The 16302-nt window shown below is 33.3% G+C and overlaps 2 protein-coding genes and 1 non-coding gene across 11 annotated transcripts in view; 2 read left to right on the forward strand and 1 right to left on the reverse strand.

Moving 5' to 3' along the window:
* Nucleotides 1–16302, reverse strand: part of LOC146998828 (uncharacterized) — a 168552-nt gene that overhangs the window by 39580 nt on the left and 112670 nt on the right. Inside the window, exon 4 of one of the 5 annotated variants that reach the window (XR_015039749.1) lies at nucleotides 9624–9884. The exons of the other annotated variants lie outside the window; for them this stretch is intronic. The gene's annotated coding sequence lies outside the window, so the exon portion shown is untranslated. Of the gene's footprint in view, nucleotides 1–9623; nucleotides 9885–16302 lie in introns of those variants that run through there. 5 annotated transcript variants of the gene reach the window in all.
* Nucleotides 1097–16302, forward strand: part of LOC146998829 (alcohol dehydrogenase class-3-like) — a 116868-nt gene continuing 101662 nt past the window's right edge. For 2 of the 5 annotated variants that reach the window (XR_015039752.1, XR_015039751.1), the window contains exons 1-4: nucleotides 1100–1249; nucleotides 9289–9322; nucleotides 11846–11947; nucleotides 16048–16189. Coding sequence is in view for 3 of the 5 variants with exons in the window: in XM_085811712.1 (XP_085667838.1) it covers nucleotides 9305–9322; nucleotides 11846–11947; nucleotides 16048–16189 (262 nt within the window). In the remaining 2 variants the exon portion in view is untranslated. Of the gene's footprint in view, nucleotides 1250–1960; nucleotides 2084–9288; nucleotides 9323–11845; nucleotides 11948–16047; nucleotides 16190–16302 lie in introns of all 5 variants that reach the window. The other 3 variants (XM_085811713.1, XM_085811712.1, XM_085811714.1) reach the window with 3 other exon arrangements.
* Nucleotides 2847–2954, forward strand: LOC146998830 (U6 spliceosomal RNA). Its single transcript, XR_015039947.1, has one exon. It is a non-coding gene; the product is annotated as a U6 spliceosomal RNA (small nuclear RNA).

Raw genomic sequence — 16302 nt, forward strand, 5'->3', positions numbered from 1 at the left:
TGATAGTTATGGGCATGGTTGCCAGAAGAATGGTTATGTGCATGGTTGCCAGAGTTTGGCAGATTCTGAAAAGCTTCTGTTAAGGTGGTTGCGTTGTGAGTACCGAAAACATATATATATATATAGTATTCTAAAACTGCAGTACTTTTGACAGTAAATTAATGTCATCAATGTTTCTCTTAATTAAGCTACATTATTTTTAATAAAAAAATTCTAAACCCCTTTCTTGAAATTAATGGAAACTTTACAATAAAAATTGTTTATGAAAGAAGCGAGATTGCAAAAGCTAATAAATTAGATCAGTTAATTCGTATTTAAATAATTTTGCTCCTATTACGTTAACCATATGTTGCTAATGTTTTGTAGCCATTTTGGCTCCATTTTATTTGATTACCTGAGACAGTTGTCTTACTTGCCAAACCCTTTTCTAGGCTGTGTGTAATACGACAGCATCTATATATGGATATGAAAATATATCTTTGAAAAACCTTTGCAGCATTAGTTAAAAAACAAAGCATTTCCAGTATTTGCCTTCTTTGCATAATTAAACATTTTTTAGCAGATAATAATTGTATGATGCCAATTCAACCTCAGTAATTTTGAGTACAAGTAATTAATTCAATGTATTCAAATTCTTGCAACATTTTTCAGTTTGAAACAACCACTTTTTTTCCCCATTCCCACGTCATATCGTCTCTCTCCTTCCCTTCATCCTCATTGTCAGTTATGTCTGACAGCAAAATTCCTTTGACGATAGTTTGAATTTTGTTGCTAAGCGCGTACTTTTGAGATCGCGTAGTTCATATTTGGTTTTCAGCAATACCCTCAAAATATTCAATGTGCCGTGTATTGAGCAATGTTGTAACCGGATATTGCTGTACACTTGTTCATTTAAATTCGCATAATCTTAAAGGACAATGGTTTCCAACGTACCTTTTAAATTATAAATTACCATAAGATTTAAAAATCACTCTTTTTAGCGGTATGCTTTTGAGAACTATCAACCTGATATCATCCACTACAGAATGATAAATTATATTTCTACTTTTATCAGTTAAGCTTAGTCAGTATTTACTTTGATGATTGTCGGAAGGTTCTTGATACACTCTTCACGTGCTCTTAAAATCAAGATGTAGATTGCGGGCATCCCTAAAACTTGAAAAGTTGAAGGGTTTTTCTCCCGGAGCAAAACCTTGTATATTTAATTGTGGAGACTTTCTAGTTTGGATCAAGTCTTTTTTGATTTCAAGTAAGGAAACTTCTTTAATACTTAAATCTTTATTAAACTAAATCAGAACATTAAGACAGATAATTTGATTTTTAGTTAATATGTTAGAAGTTTATACGATGCTAATTATAAAATACGATTTTAAGCAATTATTAAAATATTTGATACATTTTGTAAATTCCTGAAAGATAAATGCATATTATATATGCTAAATAATAATTAGCTTTGCAATTGTAACTGAAAAATAGTCTACAAGATTGAAAGTTTAAAAGATTAAATGTATGAATAAATTTAATAGTGAAATAAGACAGTGGTATTTTTTAATAAATATAGAGTGAAAGAAAAACTTCCTAAGTCACTGTGAAGTGAAAAATTGAATAAAATTTAGAACTCAGCTTTAGGAAGTTCAGCAGCGATGCAATTAAACACTTTCTTCTCTATTTTTTATTTAACAATAATCTATAATAATCCAGTTTATCACAGAAGAATTAAGCTAATAAACAAATCCCTTTAAAATTTTATAAAATTTTTAAGTTTTATTAACTCGGAAAAAATAACCAATTAACACCAGAAAAAAAATAACCATTTTAATTGAATTCTCTGTCTCTGAACTTAAAATGATGTGGAACACTTCTTCTCTTTTGCTCTTATATGAAATTTTGTAAATGAATCAATCATTGTCAACCCCTTCTGTGCTCCGCCCTAAGAAATATATGATCAATGTTTTTCTAGGGTGAAGCATAGAAGAGGCTTCTGCAAGTTTATTTGCACGTTCACAGAATTAGAGAATAGCTAAGCCATCTGGTGACTGTGGAGAGGAGCAAGACCGCGTCGACCAATTTAGGCAGTGATGAAGTATTTAACACATTTTTAATTTGAGTACCTCTGTAGATACCATTCGACATTTCAGACCAAGCAACCTAAAAAATCAACTGTAGCCTCAGCGGGATTCGAACCCGGATCTTCCACTTTCTAGCTAGACATGTTAATTACACTACGAAAGCACATATGCGGATGTGAAAATTTTTTGCAATCGTACTACAAATTCATGCTGGGGATAACTTCCATGTAATGATAAGAATTTACACTAATGCTTTTAGATGCCTAAATCCTAATCCATTCTGACAGTTTCAATTAAACAAAGATATACTTAATCTTTGAATCTACTGGCTTAATTAAAATGCATAAAAATTTTCAAATTTAATGAAATAGCAACGATTGAGCTGCTCTGTAAGCAGCAGTAAAATGTCCATCATTTGAAATACTGAATAATGTATATTATCTAGCACGGCAGGCTTTCTTAAGAACCTCATAACTGAGAATGTTTTGCAGTAAGTAGATTATAGCTTCTGGTAAATTAGACAGCTTTGTTGAATGAATGTGAAGTTTATCTTTAGTTTTATAAGCGTTATCGTTAATGTTGTTATAAATGTTGTTATAAGATGACAATGAATACTCTAATTTCTAATATAGTAATGGACATTCGAAAACACACAGTGAATCTTACTCTGCGGATTTGCAAATTTTGACTTTTATTTTTATTTTAATGAAGGTAAAGGTTACATTGTTATTTTACTGATAATGATAAAGCAATCTTCGGTTCCCAGCCTAATAATGGGGATAGTTTCGGCAGTACACATAAACTAAAATTGGAATGATACAGGGAAGATTAACATGGCTCCTGCGCTAGGATGATACGCAAAATCGTAAAGCGTTCCATTATCTTTTTTTTGTTTGTTTGTTTGTTTGTTTGTTTGTTTGTTTGTTTGTTGTCCAGCCAGTATAGTGACTAGTGGCTCTGACTGCCGTAGCGATGGGCGCGGGTTCGAATCCTGGAGAAGGCATGGTTGTAACTGTCCGTCTCTTCATAGAAGGGAAAGGTGGCCACCTAACAGGTGTTTTCATAAAGAAATGGCCATCATTATTCCAGCCCTTGTCGTGGCGCAAGTCCAATGGCTATTAAACAAAGCTCCCGGCCATTTAAAAAAAAAAAAAAAAAAAAAAAAAAAAATTAGAAAGCTCTAAAAGAAAAATAGGGCTGATATCCACATTTGATTTGGAAAAAGCATTTTGGCAAAAGAAATAAAAATTTATATCTTAATAATATAAACTAAAAAAAAAAAGAGTTTTAAAATATGTCTTTGATCTTAAAATTTTAGTAGTACGTAAAAGAAGAAGATATATTTCTGTTTATTTTTCTACTCGAGATGAAATGGTACTTAATTTAATTAGACCTAATTAATGGTATTTAATTTAATTAGACACAAAGGCGTTTGGCCTTCTGCGCTTCATTCCTTGATGATTTTGCTTAGATTATCACGGTTATTACATGTGGCTAGTTAGTAATTCTTACACAGTGCAGATAATCCTGTTTGTTAATCTTTAGAGCACTTATTATTAAACGAATTTGCACTTTATTGATCAAAATAGCTGTATCATTGACAATCGAATCTCTTTTCTTAATTCTGTTTCGGCCATATTCACCAAGCTGTAAATTCACTAAAATTTGACAGTACGGTCGAAGAACGTACATGTAAAGAAGGAAAGCTTCCATTGACGTAATGTAAACCAGTTTGACTACGCCGTTAAATTGTGGAGGGACAAATTCTCGTCGCCGATCGCCAAATCGTCGGGTGTACAGGAAATTGAGGATTACGGTACAAAACCAAAGAACCAAGGTTTTTTAATATTAAAGGTTAGGCCAGGAACGGGAAAAGCGTGCCATTGGTTGCTGTTAGTGACGTCACCTGGGTGACAAGACACATGTGTCGCCGCGTCTGCTACACGATTTTGGTAATGGAAAAAATGTAAACTAAAGTAAAATGATCATTTTATATGTGATAGTTATAATAACATACCGGAAATACCGGATATATACTTTCTGATAAGGCATTTTGTTAAAGCAAATGTTTATTTTATGCACAGAATTGGTACGAATGCTGAAAATAATTGTAAACATTACATCCTTTTCTTAAAGGAAATCATTAGAAAATAGAAAACGATATTTAAGTTAATTAAGGGAAATAAATTTTGTAAAACAAGGTATTTTTCAATATTTTTGTGTTGTATTGTCTGCACTAAATAAATCTTGTTGAATAAAACACATGAAGGCGTAATTGCTAAAACCATGGTAATGACATAATCAAAAAGTATTTTCCTATTTATTTTCATTGCTCATGCATATTTTTAATACAAATGAACTTTGGCATTCCATCAGAAATATATGATCGTGATTTTCAGTTTAAATTACATAAGCAAAAAAATATATAAAAAGATTTAAATCAACAAATTCATATTAATTACTCTAAAATTCTACAAATTCCTTAATATCACATCCTTATACTTTTAAATAGAATTATCACATTCCTTTAAAGTCACTTACTTATACTGATTCACTTCAGATTTCAGCAGAAGTGCATATATTTTCAGTATTATCTAATAGCACTCTTATAATCCCTTACACTCCTAAGATTTCTGTATAACATTTATCCTGGCGTGCTTATTTGCTATAGCAAATAATCTTCGATTTTCACACCCTGTTCTTCCCTCCATATATTAAAAATGGAATAATTAAACTACATTTCTTACACATAAATGCACAATAATAATAATAATAATAATAAACTTGCTCTACATCTTAATTTCAATTCAGCCTGTATTCAAATTAAATATTTTTAATTACTAATGTATTTATATCAGGTTGTTTCTTAAAATTCTTTTGTTATACTCAAAACAGTGTTCAATAGTTAATTATTTGTCTTTCTCTTATAATTAAAAACAAATTATATGGAATCAAAATTAAAACATATGCAGCAGTTAAATAACACTGAAGAGAATATCTTACTTAATGTTTCGCTATTTGTATTCCAGCACAATACACAGATTTGTTTTCCTTCAGGGTCAAGCATGTGTCACTTAGTTATATCAATTAAATTACATCAGACATATGCATCAGTTTAATACTGAAGGAAATATATCACTCACTCATTCGATGTTTGCATCATAGTGTGGTCGAAAAATTGTTCTTTCCTCACGTTGAAACATGTATCAGTTTACTTAGTTCGCAATGCTTAACCCAGACATTGCTTCAATACGTAGAATTATGTTTGGGATGTAAAGAAAGATGTGAATCAAGTTGGATAAGCGAATTTATCAACTAATCATTCAGGTACTCAGTATTGGTAAACATGATACTGAGTTTAAATATCTCACTATGATGTAAGTCTCATTCACAAAATGAAGATTACGATAAGAAATGATTTAAAATGAGAAATTTTTCAATTTTAAATGTAAAATAGCTGTAAAATGAAAAATAAATGTAAAATTACATCAAAGATATGTATGGAAACTACATAAATTCATTAAAAAAATAGTCAATTATTTATCTGGTTGTAAAGAGTGTTTTCCTCCAAAAAACGTATTGGCGTGTGTAATTCTGACACAACGCTATAGCATACTTTGCCTCTTTTGGCTAGGTATAATAGAAAATTAACAACACAAATCAAATCAAACTGTTGATGCAACGAATGTAAACAAACGCCAAGAACTAACGACTGTCACCCACATGTGCCATAATTTTCTCCCTGCACTACGCATCGCTCTTGGGCCGCCCCTGACAAAGAAATTACAGGATTCAGTCTTACAAAATTTTTCGCGATAATTTGAACTCAGATTTTTGTAGATTTTGTTGCTCAAAATAAATACTCCATTAATTAATCTACTTGCGCGGATTACTGATTTGATTTAGTCGATACAGAGAGGGAAAAATATGGTATCACAAAACTTTGAACTCTTGACAAATGCTACCTTAGACACCGGCACGACAGGTGACAGGTGACGGAAGACGGGGACGCCTGGTGTTTAACAGCGGTAAACAGGCATATGTCCCACGCCTTCCCCTGTGTAGAAGCAGCAACTTTAAATTAATAAAAGTATTTACAGTGCAACAAGAGCAGATGAGTGATTGTGTTACATTGCAGTTCAGGTTACATTAGCATGTCATAAATAGTCAAGTGCAAGACATAAAGAGAAAGGGTCTTAAATTAAAAAAAAAAAAAAAAAAAGGTACGACAACTATTTCGCGCATGCGCAAAAAATTATTAATGTTGGATGGACAACCCTGTTGGATGGATAAACTTGGAGCATATTTTCCCCTTTGCGGTCTGACGGAGCTTCTTTTGCTTTGGCAAAGCTTTCGCTCTTAACATACACGTTCCTTGATATCCGTCGCTGATTACACTCATTAATAAAATCAGCCGCTTATTACTTTCAGATTTTCGGGAGCCAAAACAAATATATACACTGACTATCAATAAGTATTTGGACACCTATGCAAATGACGATACCTGCGGTCCTAAGGTACGTCACGGACTCCGCCGGTATATATCGTGTAGGAAACAGCATCGGCTTTAGTCGCATGCAAGATGCCTCGCAGTTCGGAGCTCTCGGAGCAGTTCGAGAAAGGTATAATTATCGGGTATCACAAATTTGGCCGATCCTTAAGGAACATATCTAGCGATCTGAAGTACCCAAAATCGATAGTGGCCTATGTGATTAAGAAGTGGAAGGTGAGCGGTGATTGTCGGAATGTGCCCCGAGTCGGCAGACCAACGAAACTGGGAGATAGAGACCGACGAGTGCTGTCCAGAGAAATTTGGAAGAACCGCACCCAACCGATGGCCCTCATCCGCGAGGAGTTTCAACAGGCATCCGGGAGTATTGTTTCAATGAATACAATCCGTAAGGATGCACATCTGCTTGGTTTTCATGGTCGTGCTGCTGCCCATAAGCCTTTGATCACAAAGTCCAACCGCGCTGCTCGGTTAATGTGGTGCAAAGCACATCGAAACTGGACCGTATATCAGTGGAAACGGGTTCTTTGGAGTGGGGAATCAAGGTTCACCCTTTACCGTTCGGATGGCAGGGTCTGGGTCTGGCGTCTACCTGGAGAACGTCTCCTGCCAGTACGCATTGTGCCAACAGACAAGTTCGGCGGAGATTGAATTATGGTCTGGGGGTGTTTCTCCTGGTATGGGCTGGGACCCTTGGTCCCCATTCATGGTAAGCTCAACTCCGATGCCTACTGCACTATTTTGGATGACAATGGGCTTCCTTCATAGTGGCAGTTTTACGGGTTGGACCCCTGTTACTTTCAGGACGACAATGCCAGTCGTCATGTTTCGACGTTAACCAAGGCTTGGTATGGTGCCAAGGAATCGAATGGACTGGCCAAGTCATCGAATGGACTGGCCTGCCCAGAGTCCAAACCTGAACCCTATCGAGAACCTCTGGGACGAGTTGCATCGCCGAATTCAGGGGTGCATTACCCGTGTAAAATCGGTGAAGGAAATTCTATGTCTTCTCCAAGCCGAGTGGAAGAAAATACCACTAGCTGTCATACAAAGACTTGTGGAAAGTATGCTCCGGAGGGTCCACGCTGTAATTAGCTCTCGTAAAGGCTCTACTAACTATTGATTTTGAATAAAGTTAGTTTTTCTTTTCTATCACAGGTGTCCAAATACTTATTGGTAGTCAGTATACTAGTCAATAGAAAATCGCCGTTTATGAAACTCATCACTACCGTTTATTAAACTCATTGGCGAAACACTGATTCTTCAGTACCAGAATTTCTGTTTATACCTATCAAAGCTTTTCAAGGTTCATCCATTTAACATCCGTGATTTTACCGTTCAGATAGGTAGTGGTATGATATTAGCTGTGGCAACATTGTAGAGAATGAAACACTTTTATCTCCAGCGCGGGAGACTGTCTATGGGAAATTCTAAAGACGTGCTGTTTTAAAATATTTTTAGCCCAAAGGGTCGTTAGCCTAAATTGTCTAGAAACGTGTATGTGCGTGTAAATGGAAAAATTAAAATCCTTTGAGCGCAATATAAATTCCAAAAGATTTAATATTTTTTAATTCTGTTTTTCCTATTAAATATATGATAAATTATTTTTCGACTTTTAATGCATTAATTATCATATCCACTCTAAATAAAAGCCTTTTATTGGTTGTATTTATGTCATAAATTAAATGCCGAATATTTTTCTTCTCATTTTTACATTAATTTTTGCATTCTGTTGGATTGAATGCGAAACAGTGCTCTTGATTTATACAATCAAAGATTGGGAAACCTGTAATTAATGACGCGCGCTTTCCTTTCCCCTTTTGCGCTTTCCATAGAAGAGATCCTCGCCGAATGATTCGTATTAGTAATTTTTTACTCCTTCGATAATAAATAAACTTAACGTTTTTAATTTTAAGTAGGGCCATCCTCGTCTAATGGGGAATTAAATGTTACTTTTTTGGGTAAGTAAACTGTCGAAAGGAAGCAAGTTTTCAGTCAGTGATTTATCTCCCTTTCAATTAAAAGTAATTAGATATACATGACATTTCATTGAAGTTAAAATACTGTATTTATATGGTTCATATGGATTAAAGCTAGAACTTTCTAGTGCTCTAGGGGAAAAAAAAAAAAAAAAAAAAAAAAAAAACTATTAACTTCAGAAATTCTTGATACTGCGCTAGGCTCACTAGCGGTGGTAGTTCGGTCCGTGTTTCAAATCCCGGCGAACGGTCTATCTGCATGGGCGCTTTCGTGGTTTTCTTCATGTGTAACATATATACGAGCCAGTTTACTTTAGAAAGTCCCCCACGAAGGCATCGCCTCCACCTAGGCGAGATAGCCCTCGCGTGCTTTGCCGTAATCAAATAAAACCAACCAAACCAACCTTGACACTGCGCTTTGAATTTCTTTTAAATTACATATCAAATTTTAAATATTTCTTATCATGTTCTAAAATTAAAAAAAATTACCATTATTCTAAAATTAAAAAAATAATACTCTAAAACTTTTTTTAATGTAGCAATAAGTGGAATGTAATTGATTGATTCTTCTGATTATAGATCGAGTTCTCTAAATTTATAATGTTCTCAATAATGTGCTTTGAATTATCTTCAAACATTTTGAGTAAAAGAGTTATTTCATGTTTATAATTAATTTTTAATATAATTATTTATAAGTATAAAAGATAACGTTTCTATTCTATATTTTTAGCAACTGAGAAAGCACGATGGCAACAGCTGGCAAGGTAATTATTATTATTATTATTATTATACTATTTATGTTATCGCGCCATCAAACTTCAACATCATTAAAATTAGTAATAACTAACATTACTTTTAGACCTCTCTTTAATATGAAACAGCATATCTTTAACTAAGTATTGAAAAGCGATAGTAATTTCACAGAACTTAATTCTGCCTGGATTTAAAAGGAAAAAAGCGCTATTGGAAAGATATTTATAAAAATCTGTAAAATAATGTGCAATAAAAAAATACTGTTGCGTGCGTACGGATTCGTAATAGATTGAATGCACAAGACCCTTAAAAGGTTAATAAAATTTATTCTTATCAAAAGAAATATAACAGAAAGTTGGATTTTCCCTCAGAGATATAGGTACAGTATCACTGTATCAAGCAATTTAATCAGTAGTTATACTTTAAACTACTAAAATGTTAAATAGAACGCAGTCCACAGTGCAGAGAAAGCTAATCCGATAAACAACTGAACTGAGATGTCTCTCTCCTGCTTTTTAAAGCTTTTTAATCGATCGCGAGAGAGTTCTGGTAATTTCCGTTTTCTCGAGATTTCTGGAAAGCAAAAGAGTAGAATTACGGTTACAGCGTACACAGTAGTCAATTATATTTATTCAATTTAAATATAAATTACGAGATATCTCTTTATTAAATATTAAATGTACGTTATCCTGCATTTTTACTTTTCCGGCGTAGCTTTCTTTTAATATTTATCACGCGCTGTTTTGTACGGCGAAATAAAATAATTATAATTATAATTCTACTAACATTAGCTATCTAAATACAAAATTCGTAACAATACATTACTAAAAATATAACAGTTCCTCGAGAAATCTTTTATGTTTTTCAATTAAATAAATTTTCTTACGTTTATTAGTAAAATTTCATGAAAATCCCAGTAAAATGCAAATTAAAATTAATAGAATTAACAGCCTCTTCCCCCAAAAGCAGATATTGCATTGCAACCTGTTGCCGCTGTTGTGTTAGGCCCATCTGTGGTTGATTGGTTAAGAATCTCTGAAAACTGGTAGTTCGATCCAGCTTTTAAGTCTCGGCAAACAGGATCGTTGCATGAGTGTTGTCATAGTTGTCTCCGCGTGTAACATTAATACGAGCTAGTCTTTTTTTCTCCCTGGGCAGAACGGTATGCTATGCAGTATTCAGATAGCCTAACCTAAAAACAAATCATCAAAAATCATCATGATCAAATCACGTGACACGTGACATCAAAAATCTAATAAAAGATGGTTTAGGAGGGCTTGTACTTTAAATGTTAGACAGATTTTATTGTAAAACTGAGTGTTAAGAAATAAAGTATCTAAAATATTGTAAAAATTTTCACCCTCCTCAATGTTTGATAAGATTGCTTATAAAAGAGCTGCTACTTCGCTCCCTCCCTCCCTAATTAGAGTCTGCATAGGCAAAGTTTATTCAGTTTCTTTTTACGTATATTTTAACTTATAAACATTAGCTTTAATTATTTCCTCTCTGAAATGAAATATATTTCTGTGATTGTCCCATCAAAATATTAACAAAAACCAGAGGTAACCCCAAATGCCTTTTTACAACAGTAAAATGCTAAGCAATAACATATTAATTTTTGCACGGAAGAAATTATTTTTGGAATTAGTTTTTGCTGATAATTCTTAAAATAAATGAGTTTTCACTGAGAACATTAAAAAAAGAATTGCAAATTACAATAAACTCTATGTTAACTGGGATAATACTAGAGATGACGTTTGCAGTTAACCCAACGTCACGGTTAGTCGATAGCAGTTGAAAGCACGAAAGAGGAACAACCCATATTATAACTGAAAGAAAAATGCTATCTGTTTTTAAGCAGTTTATTTTGAAGAACAATTTCATATGTTTATTTGACTTAAAATAAATATTCGAAACAAAAACACATTACAAAGCAGAAAGAACAATGCTTTTGTTTATATTGCTCTTGCATTTCGATAGCAGTCAACGGGAAACAGTGGATTAAAATTACTTTATTCCTATGATTTATCAATTTTTTAAGAAGTGAATTAACAATATTTACATATTCTACATCATGTGTTATATGTTCATGTTTCATAATTCAAATTATTTAGTCAAAATTTAAGTTAAAAGACAGTTACCTGGCACCGCTATTCCATGATTACTAATTTAATTATTTAAAGCAAAGACTACTCACTAGCTCTTAACGATAACGCTAAAAAACACGCAGTACAGAACAGTTTCATCATGGCAATTCCACACTATCAACTCTCTGTCTTTCTCTTAAACTTCAGATTCTCTCTTTATTTAAACTCACTTCGTTAATTATTCCGATGGGCTAGACGAAACCGTAAAAATGTAGGTAGGATTTAATATAGGAAATATCGGGTTAGCTAAAATAAACTTTACAAGCAAAGCGAGTCAAATTTTATACTTGTTCATTTAATTGAAAAAGGCGCATCAAATGCAAAGGGTAACATGAAAATTCAACATTTTATTTCATTCAAACACCTAATTAATTAATTTCATTTTAGCCTATTAAATGCCGTGCTGCTATAGCTTGGGGAGTAAATAAGCCATACACCATAGAAACTGTTGAAGTGGCGGTTCCAAAAAAAGGCGAAGTAAGAGTGAAGGTATGTTTTGTAATCTCATATTTACTTTATTTTTTCTCTTTTCCTCTCGAGAATATATTAAATTATTTTTTAGTGTGTTTATCTGTAAACTATACTTAAATCTTAAGCTGTGCATTGGAATAAAATGTTCTTAAGAATACAAAGGAAAAGGAAGTAAACTTCAAATTAGGGTTCTCAAATGAAAATTTTCATTTTTAGGTATAAAAATAGTAATTAATTTCAGGTCTGTTAGAAAAGAGTCATTTAGGTCTTTTACCGTGGCGTTGTATTTAATTCCTTTCAGTTCTTGGCTTATATTCGCCCATTCTAATGAAAGTTAGTGAAAATCTAATGAAAATTGTATCAAATAAAAACTTAAAGTGGAAGCTGAAACCAAAATACTTTGAATCTGTAATTGACAGAACTACAAATGAAGATACTTTCCGATCCAGGGTCTGCTGCAAGCGGAAAGCCCAGACTGAAATTAACTTACAATTCAAGCTAACGCAAAATATCTGCTGCATTTAAAAAAATCAGGATCTTTAAAATTAAGGGGGGAAAATTAGTTTGCCGAATTTAGTTAGGAGATTTTGATTACTGTACTAGTCTAAAGCTCATTCCCTTCTGCCCCTTTTTTTTTTGGGGGGGGGGGTTCTAATTTTAAATTGTACGTTCGAGTATTTCCTCTTCCGAATTCTTGTTTCATCGTCCACTTTTAATCAAAGGCTATTCACTTAAATCATTCACAGAATTCAAAATCTCTTTGCCAGTAGACATTTAATCTAATTTATCACAAAGTTAGCTTTGATTTTGAAAGAGAAACAAACCACTGTAAAATATAAAATATGGCAGAAAAGCAGTCTTAGGATGGTGTGAAATTTAAATAAAAATCTACTTATTTCGAGTGTTATTATACGTAAAACATTTTCCTTCAGGATATTGTTTTTTTCGGGAGGGGGGTTAAAAGTTTTCTGCTCCTGTAAAAGATGGATCTATGTCTGATTGCCTTCGAAATCGATACAGTTTTATTCACAATCTACGTAAATTTAAGGTTGCTTTTTGTCTAATTGTAAAAGTTATTCGTGATCGAACTAAATTATCCTTCAAATTTAAACAGCAATCTAGGGAAAATAGTCGTAAGTTAATTTTCTAATCACATTTTATTATTCTCAAATCTTGTTCTTATATTTAATTACTCAAATAATTTGCATTTTATAATGTGAGGTTAACAATGAATGATAAATGCAAAGAGAGGAGGAAATGCAAACAGAACTGGATAAATAAGCAGAAATTTTACACTTTCGCTTGTAATTTGATCTCTCAGTCATACTTCATAGTCACAGTTCTTTTGCTAAAAGTTTTCAGAAAGCGAGTAACTAGCAGAAACGAATTGCTCTTCCATCTTGAACAAGGTCAGACTTTTAAATCCTAATAATACCACCTATTGTTTACAAGTCGCTTCTTTTTGTTTTGGATTTTCTTCCTTTCCCCCCCCCTCTTCTTTTCTCGTTAGAGGTGCTCATGTTCATAGTATAAGACAAAAGTAAAACTCTAGAAAAGTTTTTCTATATGATAATGACTTCCATACATAAATAATTCCCCATCTTTCTTGTATGTAATTCCATATCCCAAGTAGTTTTTCATGGTTTTTCTTTATTTGTATAGGATATGCGTACCTTATATATGATGCGCATAGCAGCTTTTCATCTGCACGTGTCTTGAGTTCTATGTCCCTGAGCGAAACCTGAATCTATAAAGAAATCAGTTGATATCAACGTTACGAAAATGTGCATTTGATCAGTAAACGGCATTGAAAACCTGCTATTTTGTAGCAAAGCGCACCTTATCTGAAGATATACTCGTATATTTAAATTTACACTTGTTTCTCCCTTACCTAAACCACTGAAAAGAACTTTTAAACTTCTATTTAACAAAGGCATGGTTACAATCGTAGTCTGTCACTACGGTGACAACCGACTTTGACACTATGGTCACAAATGTAGTCTGGCACTACGGTGAAAACCGAGTTTGATGCTATGGTCTCAAGGGACCTGCCTTAGTCGGGATCTAAATCCTAACAATTTATTCACCATCAGGTTCACGAAAACAGTATGGTTATAGATGTAACAGACGGATATGCGAAAACAATGCTAGGAATTTCCTTGAAGTGTAACTTTAAAAATTCTCAAATATGCGAAAATAATAATTGGTTGTTGAATAAAATATGATTGGCATACCAAAAAAAAATTACATCTACCATATTTACATAACCATGTACGTACTAATTTTCAGAGTACTGAATATGTATTTGATGCTCATAAGAATAATATCCCAATTCAACACTTATTGATTCAAAAATATTTTCTATTTTAGCCTCTTAAATAATACCATAAATTTCTTGAAAGAAACATATCATTAGAATTCAATTGCTATCTGCAAATTATTCCATTAACTAAATTGTTGGCAAGAAAACTGAAAATTTTTACTACATATGATGATTTGAATCATTATATTGACCTAAATGATGAATCATGTATTTTAAACCATGTATGAATCCAAAAGATAGGCTCATAGATAAAACAAGCTGATTTTTCAAAAAATATTTTCCTTAGGAAAGATCACATGTAAGATAACTTTCTCATTAACTATTGACAAAAGTGACCATTATTAGTGCTTTCGCACTAAATCGATTGATAAGTTTTTAGAATTCTACTACATTTACCGTCAGATGTCGTAATTTTTATCCTTCCGAGGAAGAAGAATGAAAATAACACTAGAGCAGTGTTTCTTAACATTTCTAGCTAGTCGCACCCCATTGAATCTGAAAATATATCTCCCGCACCCCACTGAAAAATGTGTTTTAATTTTTTTAGTCTAGAAAAATACATTTTTTGCGAAACTTATTGTTTATTGAAAAACATTGTACGTTTTATATAAATACAAAACAATATTATTTTTATTAATGACTAGTCTGTTGTTGTTCATTCATTATTATACTGGCGAAGCGAAGTTCCTTTTCTGAAGGACATGCGCGTAAGTCATCACTTGCATTTAAGCGATTTCTCGTTTTAGTTTTTATATGCAAAAGCGATGAAAATCCCATTTCGCACAAGTAGGGTGGTAGCAAAGGGTAAGAGTAACTGCAGTGCTCCGTTCGCCAAATCTGGATAATAAGTGTGAATACCAGAATTGTTGCAATTATAATTGTTCGAATTCCATTTGAATATGTCCAGTTGCTCGCATTTCAATAAGTTGATCTTTTTTCAGATCACTATCATCCATCAAATTTAAGTCAAATAGAAATGGATCCAGTATCCATCTTTGAGTTTTGGTAATATTTCCGGTAGAAAAATATCCATTGAATGATTCGCTCAATCGTCTTAAATGTATTACAATATCGGGTATAATTGTATTCTTTTCATTTTTCGCAGTAACAGAATCAAGCAAGGCAAAGTTTGCAAAATTCCCCTTTTCTACTACACGTATCCAAATTTCTAATTTTGCGATAAATGAAGATAAGTTTTCACTAGATATTATTATATTTATGCAAAATCCTTGCATGATAGATGCAAGCACCCCACAGACTGGTTTACCAAAGCCCTTCGAGGTAACGGAGGAGAGGCTAAGCCTAATCTCATGATGATTTTAAAGTCCTTTGGATGCCAAATTACATTCGTCTAAACCGTGAAGATGCAATAGCGTGGAGAACTACTGTTCAGCTGAAGATAGTAAGGAACAACAAGTAGTTAACGGTTGGTAGGGCATTACTCAAAAGAAAGTTGTGGCGCTACATCAGAGCAGGCGAGTCGTGTGAGTTCAGCATCCAAAATGGTCAGCTTCAAAAGGTTCAACGCCCAAATGGCTCTGAGTCCAGCACTGTCTCACACGTGAGTATCAGAGACGAATCAGGAACTTTCATGAGATGCTGTGAGGAATCAGGGAACATTATATTCGAACTGTTTGGATGTCCGCGGGAGACATATCTAGGATATTTTTAAAGGATGCTGTATCGTCAATGCACTGCTGTTCAATGTAAATAAATATTTAAATTTTTTACATAGATAAAAAGTTTTCTTAAATAATAATATAATGATTTTGCTGAAGCCAGAATTCTTTTTCAGATGGGATCGACTGGTATATGCCATTCGGACTTACATAATTTAGAAGGAATCGATGAGAAATACCCTTTTCCGAGTGTCTTCGGTCATGAGGGCGCTGGTGTAATCGAAAGTGTAGGAGAAGGTGTCACGGACCTTCAGCCAGGTGACTGACTATTTCATTTGCTCTAAATCTTTAAATATTTGATATTAAGAGTTTTATGTTATGAACAAGAAGTTTCTGTTTTGCTTACTTATGGGTGAAGTGAAATCTGTTGG

Source organism: Stegodyphus dumicola, chromosome 2 (assembly GCF_044657685.1).
Source record: "Stegodyphus dumicola isolate Sdum_Otavi_A_Nest chromosome 2, ASM4465768v1".
Taxonomy (NCBI): Eukaryota; Metazoa; Arthropoda; class Arachnida; order Araneae; family Eresidae; genus Stegodyphus; species Stegodyphus dumicola.